Below are 15,532 nucleotides of genomic sequence, written 5' to 3'. Positions count from 1 at the left end.
TTCCGAGGCGTTGCGCAGATTTCGAAAGCGCGGAGAGATGAGCGGTTAACATTGTCGTTGGGACGAGGATACTGAGCGCTGGTGGTGATGCCCAGGTGAGTTCGGAGGCGAAGAGGCTGGGAGACGCTCGTGGCGGAGGCATCCAAAACACCACAAGGCCCGCCAAGGCACATGACGGGCGATCACATCCACTGTCCAATTTCGCGTGCCTCAGGCTGAAAAAGACGAGAGCCCCGGATTGCGCATGGCACTGATAGGGGCGCTGTGACAGGGGCTAGCCGTTCCTGAAGGGTTGCAGATCTAACTGCCCCATCCACCAAGCTTCGTCCAAGCAGCCAAGCATCAAGGAGCCTCCTCGGATGCCGGCAGGCTGTTCTACAGCTTCAAGCGGATAAAACATGGAACCAACTGCGAAGTGCGTATCCGACGGAACGCTCATTAGCCTTGGAGGACGTTTCGCATTGTGCGACCAATCCAGAACTTCCAAGCATAGGCCTCCGGATCCTCCATCACTGTCTGCCGGACACAAAACGAGCATCCAGCACTGCCGGACGCAAACGAGATTTGTGGATCAAAGGCACATGCTCGATTCAGACGAGGACGGCTAAAGAAGATGAACGCATAACGGCAATATTGACTCTACTTAGGGGCTTCGACACTCGAGAACACATTAATATAATACCCACTGTTCCTCCTGCTGACTTGCTAAGATATTCGGTCTCGTACTTTTAACCACTGCACACATCAAGAATACAGATTCCTCTGTCTGTCTCCCCCACTCCACTCAACCTAGTATATGTTCGCGCCATGCAATTTCTCTCTACACAAATCCACCGGAAACAGGAACAGCCGCGGCAATCGATCAATGGGGTAAGGAATAGCTGGCAACGCCCAGACCGGAAGACATAGGTATGACTCAGACTGCGCGACGTGGTAGATGAGGTGCTTGCGGGTGAAAGAGACACGACAGCAAGCGTAAAGCCAAAGCGATGCCGGGATGCAGAGACATCAATCATTTGTGACGGTCATGGAGGCCGCCTCGGCGGACCGGGAAAGGCTCTTAGAGAGCGTAGGGGTTGAGGGACCGGATGGTCAAGCACCTAGTCAAACAAGTCAGCAGATCGAAACATGTGAGTTGCAGGGAACCACTTACGGCGGGCTCTTCGTCAAATCCGTCTTAAGGATGATTGGCACGCGAGTCATCTCCCGCACGTCTTGGATATAGTCTCCGTTCTCCTCTCGCAGGGTGAACCAGCTTAGATACTTCTCTTTGTTCGTGAGCTTGGCTTCTGGGGCTTCACTGGCGCTCTGAGCGAGCTTCGAGTCCGACTTGACGCGGTGCGGGGCCTGGCCCGACCCCAGACCGTTTCGGGTTGGTGATGGAGGCATGCTCTGCGTCGGGCGGTCCGCTCCCGATGGGTTCAAGGAAACGCCGGCCATAGCCCCGGTCAGATCATTCGAGTCGTCATCCTCATCATCAAACAACGCATCCACATCATCAGTCGACATCGTGCCCGTGTCCATTTGCCTTCGCTGGGCCTCCTCCTGCTCCTTCGCACGCTGCTTAGCAATTTCGGCGTCACGTGCGGCGGCGGCGGCAGTAGCGGCACGCGCTGAACCGTGCTTGGGCCTCTCGTCCTCGGGAATATAAGCAGAGGACGGGACACCCTTCTCCCAGTAGAGCTCGAGGAGGCGCTTGTTCTTGTCGAATTCTGCCTTCTTCAGAGGAAGCTGGTCGCAGTGGACACGCTTCTCGAAACCAAACTCGGGGATGAGGACATCAAACGCCGACTCGTACACGCAGAGAACAATGCCTTCGCTGATCAGGTCGCCACCTAGATCCTGCCTCATCTTGTCCATCTTGCGGCATGCTTCAATGTGAACGCTCTGCTCCTGTGCCGAATGAGCAGAGTCCTTCTTGGTGTTGCACATCTCTGCAGTCTTCGCCAGGACCTCAATGTCCTCGGTGAAGTCAGTCGCACCATTGGACAGGACGGCCTCCAGCTGGCGATGGACGATGATGTCGGCATATCGTCGAGATGGGTTGGTAAAGTGTGTATAGAGCGGCAGGTTCAAAGCGTAGTGGGGATGCTGATCTTCTGGTAGCTTTCCAGACACGAAGTATTTCGCACGGATCATGGACTTGATGACAAGCGTCTCCATACCCTTCCGGATATCGTCGTCGTCCACTTGGAACAGGCTGTTCTGCAGCGTACCGCTGCTGGTAGTATCGATCGGGTAGCCAATCGCATTCATGCGGTCGGCAATTGTCTGCAAGCGGCGGGAGTTGGGCGAAGGCTGTCGACGAAGAAGAGCCTTCTCCGGAAGGCCAGCGGCAATCTTCTTGGCCACGAAAGCATTCGTCTTGTGGCTAAGCTCCTCAATGCACTCGTGTGCAGGAGAGGAGTCGAAGATGTTTTCCTCAACGGGGACGTTCTCATCGTCAAGTTGATACATGAGCCGCAGAGGTGGGATGTCCGTAGTACGATCACCAAAGCGTGCCTGTCGGAATTTCTGGGTGATGTGGTGGAGCATCTTGATGTCCTTGGCTCGGCTAGCCGAAACTTCGAGGTCATTACCGTTGATAACGGCATCAACCTCCTCGTACGACAATTTGCCTGAACTCTTGATTACAGACTTGCCAATCCAGGTCTCATCCTCGTATACATGTCCAGAGTTAGGATCGACCTTGAACACCACGCTGACGGTGTAGCGCTCTTCTCCGGGGCTCAAGCAGCAAATCTCAGATGAGAGACGCGGTGGTAGCATGTTGACCGTGCGGTTCATGAGATAAACGGCCGTGCCACGTTTCTTTGCTTCGCGGTCCACAAGCGAATTCGACTTGATGAAGTGGGCAACATCGGCGACATGGAAACCGATCTCGACGCGACCGTCATCCAAGTACTTGAAGTGGACAGCATCATCTAACTCTTTTGCGCCGTTCGGATCGATCGTGAACGTCTCCTCGCTTCGGAAGTCGCGGCGGTTCTCTAGAGCGGCCTCGCCGTCGTTGGCGACAGACCACTCTTCGAAGCCGACATTCTTGATGACAGCATCGGAGAAGTCATCAGGACCAAAGTTGTTGTCCCGTAGGAGAGCATCGGTTTCCACCTTAAGGTCGCCCATCTCGCCTAGCTGTTCCACAAGGGTACCGAAGGGGTGTAGAGAGGTAATTGGCCATCGCTTGATGCATGCGACGAAGATGCGGTTGGCGTAATCCTGGTGCTTCTCGACAAAGTCTCTGGGGGCCTGTTCGGTAGGAATGGCGATCAAAGGAACACGCTTGTCGGTAGGCTTGAACCAAACGATCTTGGGCTTATCTTGCTGACGCTGTGGTTCAGGACGAGAATTGCTGCCTTCGCGAGCTGCCCGTTCGGCCTCCTGCTTCTCTTTTGTAGCCTGGCTGCTAGGGCGCAGAAGTCCAAGCGTACTATATCCTGGTTAGCCTCAATCCAACATTCATCGCGTTGCCAGACTTACCCGGAGAACATTTGACCGGCGACACGTTCAATGACGGCGACAATGTGGCCAGCATACAATGGCTTCTGCTCATCGTTGATCTCTTCTTCTTCCATAAGTAGCAAGCTCTGCCCCTCGACTTCAACGTCATCATTCTTCTTCTGCGTAGGACGCTGGCGCAAGCTGCCTCGGCGCCGGATACCACCTTCACCTTGGCTGGTCTCCGGCTGAGTCGTGGCATCGTTGACAGCAATGTTGCTGCCGCGGGGATCAGCATTATCCTTCCTCTTCTTCTTTTCTTCCTTTTCGCGCTTCTGTCCCCACACCTCGTCGACGTCGAGGAGCTCGACAGCGACCAAGTCGCCCTCAAGAGCGCGGTTCCTGTCCTTGCTACCACAGATGAAGATGTCGGCATCCAGATCGGTAGTGGTAACGTAGGCGTCACTTCGGTTCTTCTTGTTGACACGAAGAATACCAGCGACCAGCTGTCCGTCGCTAAGAAGGGCAGGCAGGGTGGCCTGCGGCAGGTAAGGAGTGAATAGCGTCTTTCGCTGTTGTTGTTGCTGTTGCATAGCCATCTGCGGCTGCGCGTGTTGGCTCGCCCCGAGGCCTCCCATACCTCCACCGTTCATCTGAGCAGCCTGGAGAGCTTGCAGATGGGCAATTTGCAGGGGATTGAGGCCTTGTCCGCCAAACATCTGCTGCGGGAGGAGCACCTGGCCCTGCGGGAGCTGGACGAGCTGGGGCTGGCCAGGATACTGGAAGTTGCCGATAGAACCGATCGACTGGTTCACAGAGCCACGCGTTCGGTGCCCTGGCTGGAAAGGAGCGGCGTTGGCGGTCTGATTCATGTTGAAGTTGCCCATGTTCTGAGCTTGATTGTCCTGCGGTTGTTGTTGTTGTTGTTGCTGCTGCTGCTGATTCTGGGGCTGCCTCCAATTGCCGTCGAAGTTTCGAGACTGAGACCGCCCGTGACCCTGGCTGCCACGTCGCTGGAAGTCGGACTGCCCAGAACCGTTGTTGGTGTCATTCGACGCTTGTGGGCCTGGGAACTGGAAGCTCCCACCACCACGACCGGCGTTGCCACCGCCGCGCCCAACAGCCATGCTCTGGCTGCGGCCATGACCGCCTCGGCCACGCGTAGAAGGTGTCTGTTCGGTGGCGCTATTGCCGCTGGGGCTCTGATCACGATTGGCGCTGGATCCGCCAGCAGAAGGAAGCGGGAACTGGAAGCCAGAAGCCTTTCTCTTCTGTTCCGCCAGCTCGGCCGCCTTCTTGGCTTCGGGAAGAGCCAAAGAGTGTCGTCGGGTGTGTCCCGACCCGGCGCCGCCGCCACCGCGGCCGCGCGGGTTGACATTCTCTCTGCTCTGATTTCCCTGCTGTCCGCCGTATTCGCCGAAGCCTGAAGCGCCCGATGACGGAGCCGGGGGAGGCCCCATGACGTTGGGGAGGGCGGACTGGTTGCGGCGGTGGGAGGACGGCTGGGAGGGGGCATTCATTGGCACCGCGAGATGCTGCTGGGGCATCTGCTGCGGGAACTGAAATTGGTTTGTGTGTGGCGATACATTGGACATCTGTCCCTGCATCTGGAAATTGCCGGGAAGGTGCTGCTGAGGCTGAATCATGCCCATGTTAACATATTGCTGATGCGTCGCAGCGATCTGCTGCTGCTGTTGCTGTAACACCTCGATCTGCTGGGCGATGGCCAGTTGCTCCACTACACGGGCTGTCAGCAGTTGCGCCGATAGGAGAGGGGAGGGCGCACGCACTCATCAGCGGAGTCAGCTCAGACGGGCTACGTCGATGAGCGATGTGCAGACGACGGCCGGCAGGGCCCATAGGGCCTGGCTGGCCTTGCTGGTCCATGGTGTAGACTGTTGTGGTGGTTCAAGCCCGTGCCCGCAGGTGTAGATGTACTGTAGCTGTACACTGAAAGTGACGGTCGACACAGTCGAGGCCGCTAAGGACACGAATTGGTCGAAAAGGTACTCGGTGGATTATCTGGAGCGAGTTAGCCTTTCGCCATCGCAAACGGCACAGCGGCGGGCGATGCAGCGGATAGCGGGAGAGAAGCAAACAGAGCGGGGGAGCCCGTGGCAAGGGCCTGGACGGCGGGATGCCTGGGATGCTAGCGTGGGAGCACTCACACTGCTGCTGGCGAAGGCGCGGAAAGGCGGGGTGCGCACTCAAGATGATGTCTAGAATCGATGCTGGCAAACAGGTAAAGCTCTGCAAAGTGACTGACGAGAGCGGCTGGGGGACGGTGTCGAAGCTGTGGTGGTGATAAGGATCGGGGGTGCAGGGGCGGGCGTTGACCGAGTTCAAGGAGCGGTTTCCCTGGGAGCGGGCTGTAGGCAGGCAAAAGCAACCAAATGAGGATGGAGGGAACGCGCGAAGAGGGAGCGACCGCAGCGCAGAGGAAGAGAGAGAAAGGGCGGGTGGTGAATGGGGAGGTCAGACTGCGCTGAGGAGGAGGAGAGCGCAAGTGCGGACGGAGTGGCCTCAGCTTCTATAGGGAAGCGATCGGCAGCCGCAACCGTCGTACGTCAGAGTCCCACGAAAGACGGCACCACAGGAGAAGCAGCGAAAGTCAAGCAGCCCCAGGCGCAGCGCAGTATGCGGCCTTGCGGGCGACGAGGCTATAAATACAGGCCCGCGCAAGGAAACAAAAGCATCGCGCGGGGACCAGGTCTCAGCGCCGGCCAGGTGAAGCACTGCACCTCGTTTTGCAGCGGTTTGGCCTCCGCGTTTCAACGAGGAGCTGCTAGTCAGTTTCCTCGCATATCACGGCCGCAGCACAGGCTCGCTCGCTCGGGGAGCCGACGGCACGCAAACACTCGGCTGTCTGTGTTTGTTATGCTCGACCTGGGAGCTGCAGTGCCGGCGTGGGTGCGTCTTCCGCAGGCGTGGGCGGGGGGTCGTCCAGACTCCGTGCTGGAGACCAGTGACAGCCAGTAGCTCAGTACAATTAGCAACTAGCTCTGCGGGTCCATTATTGCTCGAGGACGCGAGCTGCACAGTACAATGCCTTTCATAGTTGTCTTCTACACTGCGAGTACTGTACGCGCCGTGCGTGGGCTCTCTAATCGGGCCTTCCTCGACTGCACCTCATCCCAGCCATCACGTTCTGTCAAACGTCGTGCGTGCCATGCCCTCTCGTCTAGAAGGCGGGCGCCATTGGTCATCCAGCGAGACTGGCCGTGGATGCAGGAGGTTGGTGGAGGAGCCAGGCTATGTACTCGGGTCACTAGACCCTGGGTGATCCGCCGTCTGCGCCGCCGCGTATCCTGGGCTCTCGTCTCGACTTTCTCTGGATGGCGCTGTCGCACTACCCTCGCTTTGGACTATCCCACTTGGCAGACGCCGCATCAGGCTCTGAGGTGCTTCAGGTAGGCGAATGCGCGTGTGAAAGCAGAGCACAGCCACCACCAGTGAAAGCCGCGACTGCAGGAGTGAAAACAGAATCGCGCGGGATAGATCCGTGAGAGGCGCGGGGAAGTTGTGCCGAGCCTCTGCATAGCGCTCAGGCCCCCTCGTCGGCCGATCGTTTTTCCGCCCGACCTTAGTCTTTGAGGTCGACGCGCTCACCAACCTCCCCGGTTTTCCTACCACGCCGTTTGTCGAGACCAATTCCCCCCAGCGACCGCGATGCCCGCTAAATCGGGCGCGTCGTCGTCCAGCATGAACACCGCGGCGTCCCTCAGCTCCAGCTGGCTCGATGGCTCCCCGACACGACAATCCCCCAACCGAAATGGCGTCCGCACTCCCCGGGGAAGCATTATCAAAGAGCCCTACGACAGCCCCTCGCGGCAGATCCAGGTCGAGTTCAATCTCATGCTCAGCCGATCTGATCGAGACTTCAATGAGCGCCTCGATCAAGCCGCTGCCGAGCGCGCCAAGATGCACCACGAACAACTCACCAAAGCCGCGCACGAGCATCAAAGAGTCCAGGAAGGAGCCAAGCTCGAGATACAACGCATATTACTGGAGCAAGAGCACGAACGCCAAAGACGAGAGGAGGCGCAGCGCCGGGAAATTGAACGTTTGAACCATGAGAGGGCTCGCCAGGAAGCGGAGGCCCAGCGGCAGAGATTGGAAGCGAAGAGGCGCGAGGAAGAGGCGGCACGGCAGGCTGCAGAGAACCAGAAGCAAATCCAGGAGACAGAAGCGAGACTGAAGGCACAAAAGGAGCAAGAAGAGGCAGCCCGACGGCAGAAGATAGAAAAGGCGGATGCGGACAAGAAGGCAATGGAGGTGGCAGCCGCCGCTGAGAAGACTCGGGCACAGCAGGCTCCACAAGCTATACAGCTATTTTCGACACCAACGATATCGACATCAGCCGCGGCTACGCACGCTGCCGTTGCATCTACCGCCGGACCTGGCATAGAAGAACTCCACGCCCAGTATCTTGAACTGCACATGCGGATGAAGAAGTTCCGGATAGATTTCTTCGAAAAGCACAGACAGAGAGGCGACCCGCTCAAAGAACCTGTCGGCGACGCACGTCGAAATGTGCGTAAGAGGCTTGGCCAAATCACCGTGGACCGACGCGACAGCGTAGCAGCCATAGCGAAGCTACGAGAAGAATGCTTTAATAAGGCGCTTGAGACTCCTGGCCCTACGATAGATATCCGGCACTTTATCATTTCGCATCAGATACCCGCGCTATCCAATGAAGCCGAGGCACAATACCCCGCATTCCTCCTCTACGTTTGGATATGCTTCGAAAAGTCAGTCCTGAAGCAATTCCATAAAGAAGCCTCCAGTGAAGACGGGGGTGTTACCCAGGAGATTGGCTTAATATCGGCTAGCTTGCTCGCCGATCAACGGTACATGTGGAAGGGAATACCGATGACGGATATCATCTTGGCCAAGTTACATCGCGTTTGCCCCATCCTCTTTGGTATTCGAGGCACCATGGCAACAATTGAAGGACGAAAGCGTCTGGGCTGGTTGAATCCAGACAGCGAGAACGACTACGGGGAAGCCATGACGGGCTATGGTTCTGGGTATGCTTCGCTCTCTCTTCGCCAGTTCTCCGGGAAGAGTCCCGCTATTCCAATGTCCGATTACTGGCGCGCGGTTGTATCCATCTGCAACACGCCTTCTGAGGCCCTGTATCCCGGGCACTTTATGGTGCTCAAAGGGCTTCTGCGGGATTATGTCAAGAAGTTCCTTGCCTTTTATGGAGCTCCGGCAATGGCGGTCGTACGGCGAGCGACTCTCGATCTTCCGAACAGGGTATCAAGAGACCGTAACGGGGTGCATGACGCCGCGGAGCTAGTCCGAGTTTTGCCGGACATTTGGAGGGCGAAGGGGCAGGCCTTCATTAACTGAGGTGAAGAAAGGTAGTCGCGATGTCTTATTGAAGAATTGAACGTTTGTGCCATCTATTGGCGATTGCATAAGGCGGCGTTTAGCGACTATGACAGCATGAACCGGTTTGAATTGGTACGGCATTGGGTGGTTACAGTATACATGAGCATCAGCGGCGAAGCTTTCTTCCGCATAAATGAAATACTGGAAGCTCTCCGTAGCTTCTACATCTTCATGACTTCCCGTCCGCTCCAATTGAGGCCATCACCGTCGATAGTTCCGGCCAGAGTAGCCTAGGAGCCTGCGCTCGTTCTTGTTTGCTTGTAGTTCCATTTTCCCCTCTCCAAGGAAGCCTCACAGCTCCCTCTCGGCAATAGGCGCCCACTCCTTAATCGGCTTATCCGTAGGCACAAGCACAACTCTTCCACCGACCCAACCACCCAATTCACCTTCGCCCTCTAGATTCACTCCAGCATTCCTCACAAACTTCTCAATCTCTGCCAAGCCCTTCTCGTCAACCTTCGGGCAATCATGACTGCAGAACTCAGCACACATGCCATCACTTCCCTCACCGAAAAAACTCACTAAAGCAAACTCAAATGGGGCATCCACTCCCCTTCAACCCACTCCCTTGCCTTCGCTTCCTCTCCAAACCCATCCACCGCCGACCTAGCAACCCTTCCCGCCTCCTTTACCCCTTCCTTCTCCACTCGTGAATGCAGTTTCTTAAAGAAGACATCTTGGCTTTCAAGCTTGCCGAGTTTCACCCGGACGTCCTCTCGGGAGGGGAATTTGAGACTGGAAAGCCAGGCTTGAGGATCAGAGGAATAGACGGAAGGATCAATTTCGGAAGTTAGAGTTACGTGAGGGATGAATGTGTGCGGGGAGTTGAAGCGAGCGGCAGTTTGCTGGATGAGCGGTGGGAGAACGGCGGAAAGGGGGTGAGAGGCGGGTAGGAGAAGCCAGAGAGAGGACCCTGGCATTTTGATCGTCTTAGTCCTTCTCTTTGCCTTTCCTCTTCAACGACGACAAGCGTCTCGAATTCCAAGAAATGACGTCCCTTCGCATTCCACATACCGTGGCTAGTGCCCGTTCCCGCACCGCCACACCCCAGCGCGACCCTTTCCGTTCCCCGAGACAAGCTTGCAACCCCGAACATGTGAAAGCCTGCAGCTCGGGCTCAAAGCGGGCAACAACGCCCCCCATGCTCAATCCCACCATATCCCCGAAGCCTACAACAAATAGCATCAGCGTGATGCGACATGCCCGCCTGCTCGGCAGCGCAACCGGATGATCGCTCGACATGTCGCCGGGATGGAGCTTAACCGACGTCTTGAGGAGCGTCTACAGTTGTTTCTTTGAGGTTGCGTTTTTCTGGCAGCTGGTACGTCTCCCGTCTATCGCTGTCGCGCGACCTATCGCAAGGTTCTAGTTGTGGATTGAATCGGGCAGTTGTGATTGGTGTTGTTTGGCATGTGAGCTGATTCGAGGATGTTCAAGAGACTCTACAACTGGTGGACGAAGAAGAGCACGCGCGATGTGCTGCTCGAAACTATTGCCGAGGCGCGCATCTTTGAGGAATGGGAGGCTGCGGCGTTCCAGCTCGATGAGGTGCTAGGATATGATCTCTGGTAAAGCACTCCCCATCCCGTCCTCGACACACTTCGCGCTCCTAGAACCACACTGCTGACGCGTGGAATCACAGGCGCCAGAATCCAACCTCCAAATTCTACGACTACCGCCTCATCTACGAGCGCCTCCAAGCTATCATCGAAGCCCGCGAAGAAGACGACATTCTCTCCCTCGTCAGCCTCCTCCGCAGCGGTCTCGTACGGAATCTAGGCAATATAACAGCAGCACGGTTGTTCAATCGCGCGTATGCGGGGACAAAACTTCTCATCGAAGATTACATCACGCAAGTCGCCCTCGCAATCGACTACGTGACGAGCTATCCCACGACGCCGGACTCCGGGCTCACGAACCAGCAGAAGCTAGACGTGTTCCACGATACGAGACAAGCGTTTGGGAGGTCGGTGCTGGTGCTTCAGGGCGGTGCGATATTCGGACTGTGCCATTTGGGGGTGGTGAAGGCGCTGCATCTTCGCGGACTGCTTCCTCGAATCATTGCGGGCACGGCTACCGGGGCACTGATCGCAGCGCTTGTAGGTGTGCACACGGAAGATGAGCTGCTGGATTTCTTGAAGGGGTCGAGCATCAACTTGACGGCATTCACGAAACATTCGAGTGTGGGGAAGGAAGGACAGGAGAACAATGGACAAAGCACTTGGTTCCAGACGCTCGTGCGGCGCGTGAAGCGCTTCATAAAAGAAGGATACTTTCTGGATGTCGGCATACTGGAGCAAGTCGTGCGCGCGAACGTCGAGGACCTCACCTTCGAAGAAGCGTACATCAAGACGAAGCGTGTGCTCAACATCACCGTCTCCACAACCGGCGGTGGAGGCGTGCCAAACCTGCTCAATTACCTCACCGCACCCAACGTCGTACGTCTTCCTCCCTTCCCTTTTCCCCTCTCCATCCTCTGCTAACACACTCTACCAGCTAATCTGGTCCGCCGCCCTCGCTTCCAACGCCTCCTCCACAACCCTCTACCACCCCGTAACCCTAATGTGCAAAGACGACTCCGGCGCCATCATCCCCTGGTCCCCCGCTATAGAAACCACCTTCCGCCCCTGGACCCACGCGTCCTACACCGACCGCGAAAGCCCCCTTCACCGCATCGCCGAGCTCTTCAACGTAAACCACTTCATCGTGTCCCAGGCGCGCCCTTACCTAGCCCCCTTCTTAAGGAGCGATCTGCACCACCCGAACCCGAAGCAGGATGGCGGGCGCTTCAAACTGAGTATGCCAGTGCTGAGGCTGATTGTCATGGAGATCCAACATCGGCTGCGACAGCTAGACGAGCTGGGCGTGTTGCCCCCGAGCATAAGACGGTTTTTGCTCGATGAGAATGTGCCCGGGGCGAGCTTGACTCTGGTCCCAGAGCTTACGCCGAGTGACTTCTTCAAGCTACTCGAGAATCCGACCAAGGATGCGCTGGATTATTGGATTCTGAGGGGCGAGCGGAGTGTCTGGCCGGCGGTGGGCGCGCTGAAAGTGCGCTGTGCGATCGAGGTCGAGCTGGATCGCGGCTATCAGCTGGTCAGGCGACGCAAGCCGTTTGATCCTGTGGGCGGCGGCGGCAGCGGCGGCGGTTTGCGGAAGAGCGGGAGTAAGGGAGATGTGAAGGATAGGGAGAAGGAGAGGCGGAGGGTGCGGGCGGCGAGTTTTGGGGGCGGTATGGTTTCATGACACTTATGTTTTGCCCTGGGACGTTTGGCTTGCGTGGTTATAGATAACGTGTTTACGAAAAGTTCGACGACGAATAGCAATGCTTTACTATTACTAGATCATATGAAAATTGCTAATACGCGCCCTCCCTCTCTTCATACATCTGCCCCTCCACAACGCGAATCTCGCCATACCCGCTCCACACCATCCCATCAACCGTCAACTCCAACCCCCCTACTTTCGTCGGCCCATCATCCAGCCCCCACAGCGTCAGACCGACATAGTTCGTCCCGCGGTAGTTCAGGATGCCCTCGGGGACGGGGAACACAGTCTGCGGGCCCACATTATTGACGTATTTACCAAACTGCCAGCCATTGACGAAGAGCTGCGCTCTATACGCTGGCACGCTCGACCCTGTGCTGTTCGTCGTCGTGTTAGAGAATGTGAAGCTGAGCGGGATGTCGTAGCCCGAGGGCAGACTGAGGTCGAACTCCGCAGCGAAGAAACCGATTCCCGGGCCAGTGAGGCCGTCAGCTACGGGGCCGGCGCTGGATTGCCAGTTGGCGGGCGCGGAGGCGGACAGCGCGCCGGGGAGATGCAGACCCTGGCGCTCGACGAACATGCCACCCTCGTTGAGCGGGCCGCGCGAGATATCCTTATACTCTTCGCCGCCGAGGTTGCCGGTGAGTTTCCAGGCTACGTCGGCCTGCGCGTGGCCGTCGAGCGCGTAGTCCAGAATACCCCGCGGGTTCTTCATCGTCTCGGTGCCGATGGTCCAGTCCTCGTCCAGCCCCATGTTGTCGATGACGACGGTGAGGGTGTATGTTTTGCCTGCGGTGAGGTTCGGCAGGGTGAAGGTCGAGTTGCCGTTCATGGCGGCGTCGTAGCCACGCCAGGAGCCGAGGAACTGGCTGTTGAGGAAGGCGGAGGAGCCGAATGCCGAGCCGCCCTGGGTGGAGAGGTAGAGTGTCTTTTCGGCGCCGGTGGCGGTGAAGGAGCCGCGGAAGAGCAGCGTGCCAGTGTGGTAGCCGTAGTCGGAGGCGTAGAGGGAGATGGGCGTGGTTAGGGGGCGCAGACTGTTGTACGTCTTTTCGAGATCGGCGGGTGTCCAGGCGCTGTCGTCGTAGGAGGATTGGATCTCGGGCAGCGAGTCGATGTATTTCCAGTCGAGCTCGTCTAGCTTGGGGACGCTGAATTTCGGCTTGGGGAAGTCGATGGTAGCACTTACGACGCCCTCTTTGGAGGTCTTAAAGTCGAAGTCTTGGCCGTTGAAGGTAAGGGTTGTGATGTTGGAGGCGCCGCCTAGGATCTCGATGGGCGTTGTCGCATTGAGATCGCCTGTGAGGGCAAGCGTGGAGCCGGAGGCTTTTGAGGTGCGCATTAGATAGCCTGCCTTGAGAATGACGGGGTTGGATGAATCGTGAGGCGCTTGATCGATGGACCAGTAGTTATAGGCTGAGTTGCGATCTGCGAGAAGTCAGTTGTGGTCGAACGAGATGGGTAGAGGGATCTTACCAAGCATGTAGACATAGATGAAGTTGCTTTCAACGCCGACCTTAGCAACTTTCCTCGTTCCATCCGTCTTCCAGTTAAGTAGGGTATAACCTCGTGTCGTAGTCGACCTTGCTTCTCCCTCAATCATCTCTAGGCCAGTTACAGCAAGCGTTAGCTCATGCGTCTCCTCCGGTCCACCATACACAATAAGCACGGTCTTATCCGCGTACTTGTGCCAGGTGAAAACCTCAGCAGTTGAGTAGACGAGTGTCGCTCCGCCAATGTCGTAGTCGCTCACATGAATCTTCGAATCGCGGCCATTGAGGGTAAGGCTCGTGTCGTTCATCTGCGGGACCGTGATATTTCCGAACGCAGACGTCGGGATCTTCAGCTTGTAGCTCGTCGAAGCAAGCGAGTTGTACTGCGCATGCCGAACAAAATAGAACTTCGTGCTCGTGCCATTCGTGCCAAACGCCGGTGTGACAGTCAGATCGGTCGATGTTGTCCAGGCCGTGTTCGAAGCATTGCCGCGTGCAGCAGTCAAGTACGCAGGAGAAACTTTGAAGAAGTTCGCCTGAAGCTTCTGCTCCGAGTACTTCTCCCGGTCCACCTGCCGACCCTCAGCAATAGGCGCCGCATAGTCATACGAAGTGTAGCCGCCCGGGTGGCCAAGATTGCCCCAGTTCGTTCCTCCATACGTCATGTATATGTTGAAGATCGTGACGCCGAAGCTGTAAAGGTTCTTGTAGAACACGCGCTCGAACTCGTAGTTGACGAGGACCAAGCACTTGCCGAAGCCCGGTCCGCCCCATGGATCGAAAGAGCCGCCCTGGAATTCGACGATGGAGTACGGTGTGCTTGGGCTCTGCTGCAGATGCAAGCTGCGCCAGTTGGTGGGAAGCTTACCGTCTGGCCAAGTCGTAGGGTTGGCGCAGTCAAAGCCAAGAGGATAGCCATCATGGCCGTAGATGTCAACAGCTGCGGGCTGACCCGGTGCGTTGTGTCCTGAAGGTGAAGCGTCGTTGCTGATGAGCGGGACTACGATGCCGGCGTTACGCAGCTGGTCTTCCACGTAGCCCATATATACGGGATCCGGGAAGGGCTGGACGTTAGACGTTGCCCCTGTGTATTCGTTTTCAGGCTGCACGAGGATGATGGGGCCACCGTTGGTGATCTGAGCCGCAGCTAGAGTCTTGCCCAGGGATGCCATATAGCTTTACAAGTCAGTCTTCGAATTTGCGCCCGTCGAGTGCCAGACTTACTTGTCCGTCGCATTCAGATAATCGGGAGCCCTGGTCCTGAGGATGCCGTTAATCCTTTGTAACCACCCTGGAAAGCCTCCGCCAGAAGCCTCAGCATTGATATAAGGACCCGGGCGAGCAATGAGGTAAATTCCAGCTTTGCTGGCTGCGTCAAAGAATGGATTCAGATCAAATACGCCCTCAGCGCGATATACTCCTGGTGTTCCTTCAAGCAATGCCCAATCGACGTAGAACGAGACGCCATTGTATCCAAGAGCTTTGATCTTCTGGAAGATATCGAGGTGGAGATCTGGGACTGGGAGTCTGCATTTCGGTTAGCGGCGTCGTCCACACACAGCTTGATTGCGCCAATTGCCAAAGACAGTGTAACGCGTACCTGTAAGGGTGAACCTCTCCACTATACAAGAAGATCCGCTCTCCATTCACGAAAAGGGTCTCTTCATCCCAGGTAACCTGCAAAACGCGTCAATTCCGTCCCCATCCACGCCAATTGGTCTCTACTCACAATATCCTGCAACGGCTCCCTCTTATACGGCCTGATCCACTCCTTAGGCGAATACCCAACCGCTCTTGCCGCCGACTCAACTGCCAAACAAGCCAGCGCGACCACGCTCACACAATTCAAAAGCCGTTTCATCCTGCCCAAAACACGCAGACGTCAGTGAAGAGAGCGCGAACAGAGCTTTCCCCAGAAAACTCGGGGGGCCCGGCAC

At 56.8% G+C, this 15,532-nt stretch overlaps 5 protein-coding genes across 5 annotated transcripts; 2 read left to right on the top strand and 3 right to left on the bottom strand.

Annotated features, from left to right (window-relative positions):
• Positions 1-1,060: 1,060 nt before the first annotated feature.
• BU26DRAFT_557341 (cell wall biogenesis protein phosphatase Ssd1) lies at positions 1,061-5,325 on the bottom strand (the record flags this gene model as incomplete). Its single annotated transcript, XM_033832441.1, has 4 exons — positions 1,061-1,100; positions 1,154-3,430; positions 3,481-5,176; positions 5,229-5,325. The coding sequence occupies 4 exons, from the start codon at positions 5,323-5,325 to the stop codon at positions 1,061-1,063; spliced, it is 4,110 nt and encodes a 1,369-aa protein (XP_033690843.1).
• A 1,158-nt stretch (positions 5,326-6,483) lies between these two features.
• On the top strand, positions 6,484-9,001 carry BU26DRAFT_545359 (uncharacterized protein; the record flags this gene model as incomplete). Its single annotated transcript, XM_033831783.1, has 3 exons — positions 6,484-6,672; positions 6,711-6,940; positions 7,140-9,001. The coding sequence occupies 3 exons, from the start codon at positions 6,484-6,486 to the stop codon at positions 8,794-8,796; spliced, it is 2,076 nt and encodes a 691-aa protein (XP_033690842.1). The 3' UTR covers positions 8,797-9,001.
• Positions 8,892-9,871, bottom strand: BU26DRAFT_512789 (2, 3 cyclic phosphodiesterase). Its single transcript, XM_033827470.1, has 2 exons — positions 9,361-9,871; positions 8,892-9,310 (listed from the first exon to the last, which is right to left on the bottom strand). The coding sequence occupies exons 1-2, from the start codon at positions 9,756-9,758 to the stop codon at positions 9,130-9,132; spliced, it is 579 nt and encodes a 192-aa protein (XP_033690841.1). The 5' UTR covers positions 9,759-9,871; the 3' UTR covers positions 8,892-9,129.
• Positions 9,845-12,198, top strand: BU26DRAFT_512788 (uncharacterized protein). Its single transcript, XM_033827469.1, has 4 exons — positions 9,845-10,159; positions 10,276-10,406; positions 10,481-11,276; positions 11,335-12,198. Exons 1-4 carry the CDS (start codon positions 10,079-10,081, stop codon positions 12,082-12,084), a joined length of 1,758 nt encoding a protein of 585 aa, XP_033690840.1. The 5' UTR covers positions 9,845-10,078; the 3' UTR covers positions 12,085-12,198.
• On the bottom strand, positions 12,197-15,456 carry BU26DRAFT_471716 (glycoside hydrolase family 35 protein; the record flags this gene model as incomplete). The annotated part of the gene is made up of 5 exons (XM_033825398.1): positions 12,197-13,530; positions 13,579-14,771; positions 14,820-15,122; positions 15,196-15,272; positions 15,325-15,456. The coding sequence occupies 5 exons, from the start codon at positions 15,454-15,456 to the stop codon at positions 12,197-12,199; spliced, it is 3,039 nt and encodes a 1,012-aa protein (XP_033690839.1).
• Between the last annotated feature and the right edge of the window lie 76 nt (positions 15,457-15,532).

The sequence above is a fragment of the Trematosphaeria pertusa genome (assembly GCF_010094035.1).
Source record: "Trematosphaeria pertusa strain CBS 122368 unplaced genomic scaffold BU26scaffold_1, whole genome shotgun sequence".
Taxonomy (NCBI): domain Eukaryota; kingdom Fungi; phylum Ascomycota; class Dothideomycetes; order Pleosporales; family Trematosphaeriaceae; genus Trematosphaeria; species Trematosphaeria pertusa.
Note: the sequence above shows the minus strand (reverse complement) of the source record. Positions and strands in the feature narration are given on the sequence as shown.

What these genes read in the sequence shown, in the direction of transcription:
- BU26DRAFT_512789 (XM_033827470.1), bottom strand. Translation starts at nt 9,758, where the DNA reads ATGCCAGGGTCCTCTCTCTGGCTTCTCCTACCCGCCTCTCACCCCCTT. An exon ending in CCCCATTTGAGTTTGCTTTA is followed by an intron (nt 9,311 to 9,360) that starts GTGAGTTTTTTC and finishes TGAGTTCTGCAG; the next exon opens with TCATGATTGCCCGAAGGTTG.
- BU26DRAFT_512788 (XM_033827469.1), top strand. Translation starts at nt 10,079, where the DNA reads ATGTCGCCGGGATGGAGCTTAACCGACGTCTTGAGGAGCGTCTACAGT. An exon ending in TTGCGTTTTTCTGGCAGCTG is followed by an intron (nt 10,160 to 10,275) that starts GTACGTCTCCCG and finishes AGGATGTTCAAG; the next exon opens with AGACTCTACAACTGGTGGAC. An exon ending in GTGCTAGGATATGATCTCTG is followed by an intron (nt 10,407 to 10,480) that starts GTAAAGCACTCC and finishes GTGGAATCACAG; the next exon opens with GCGCCAGAATCCAACCTCCA.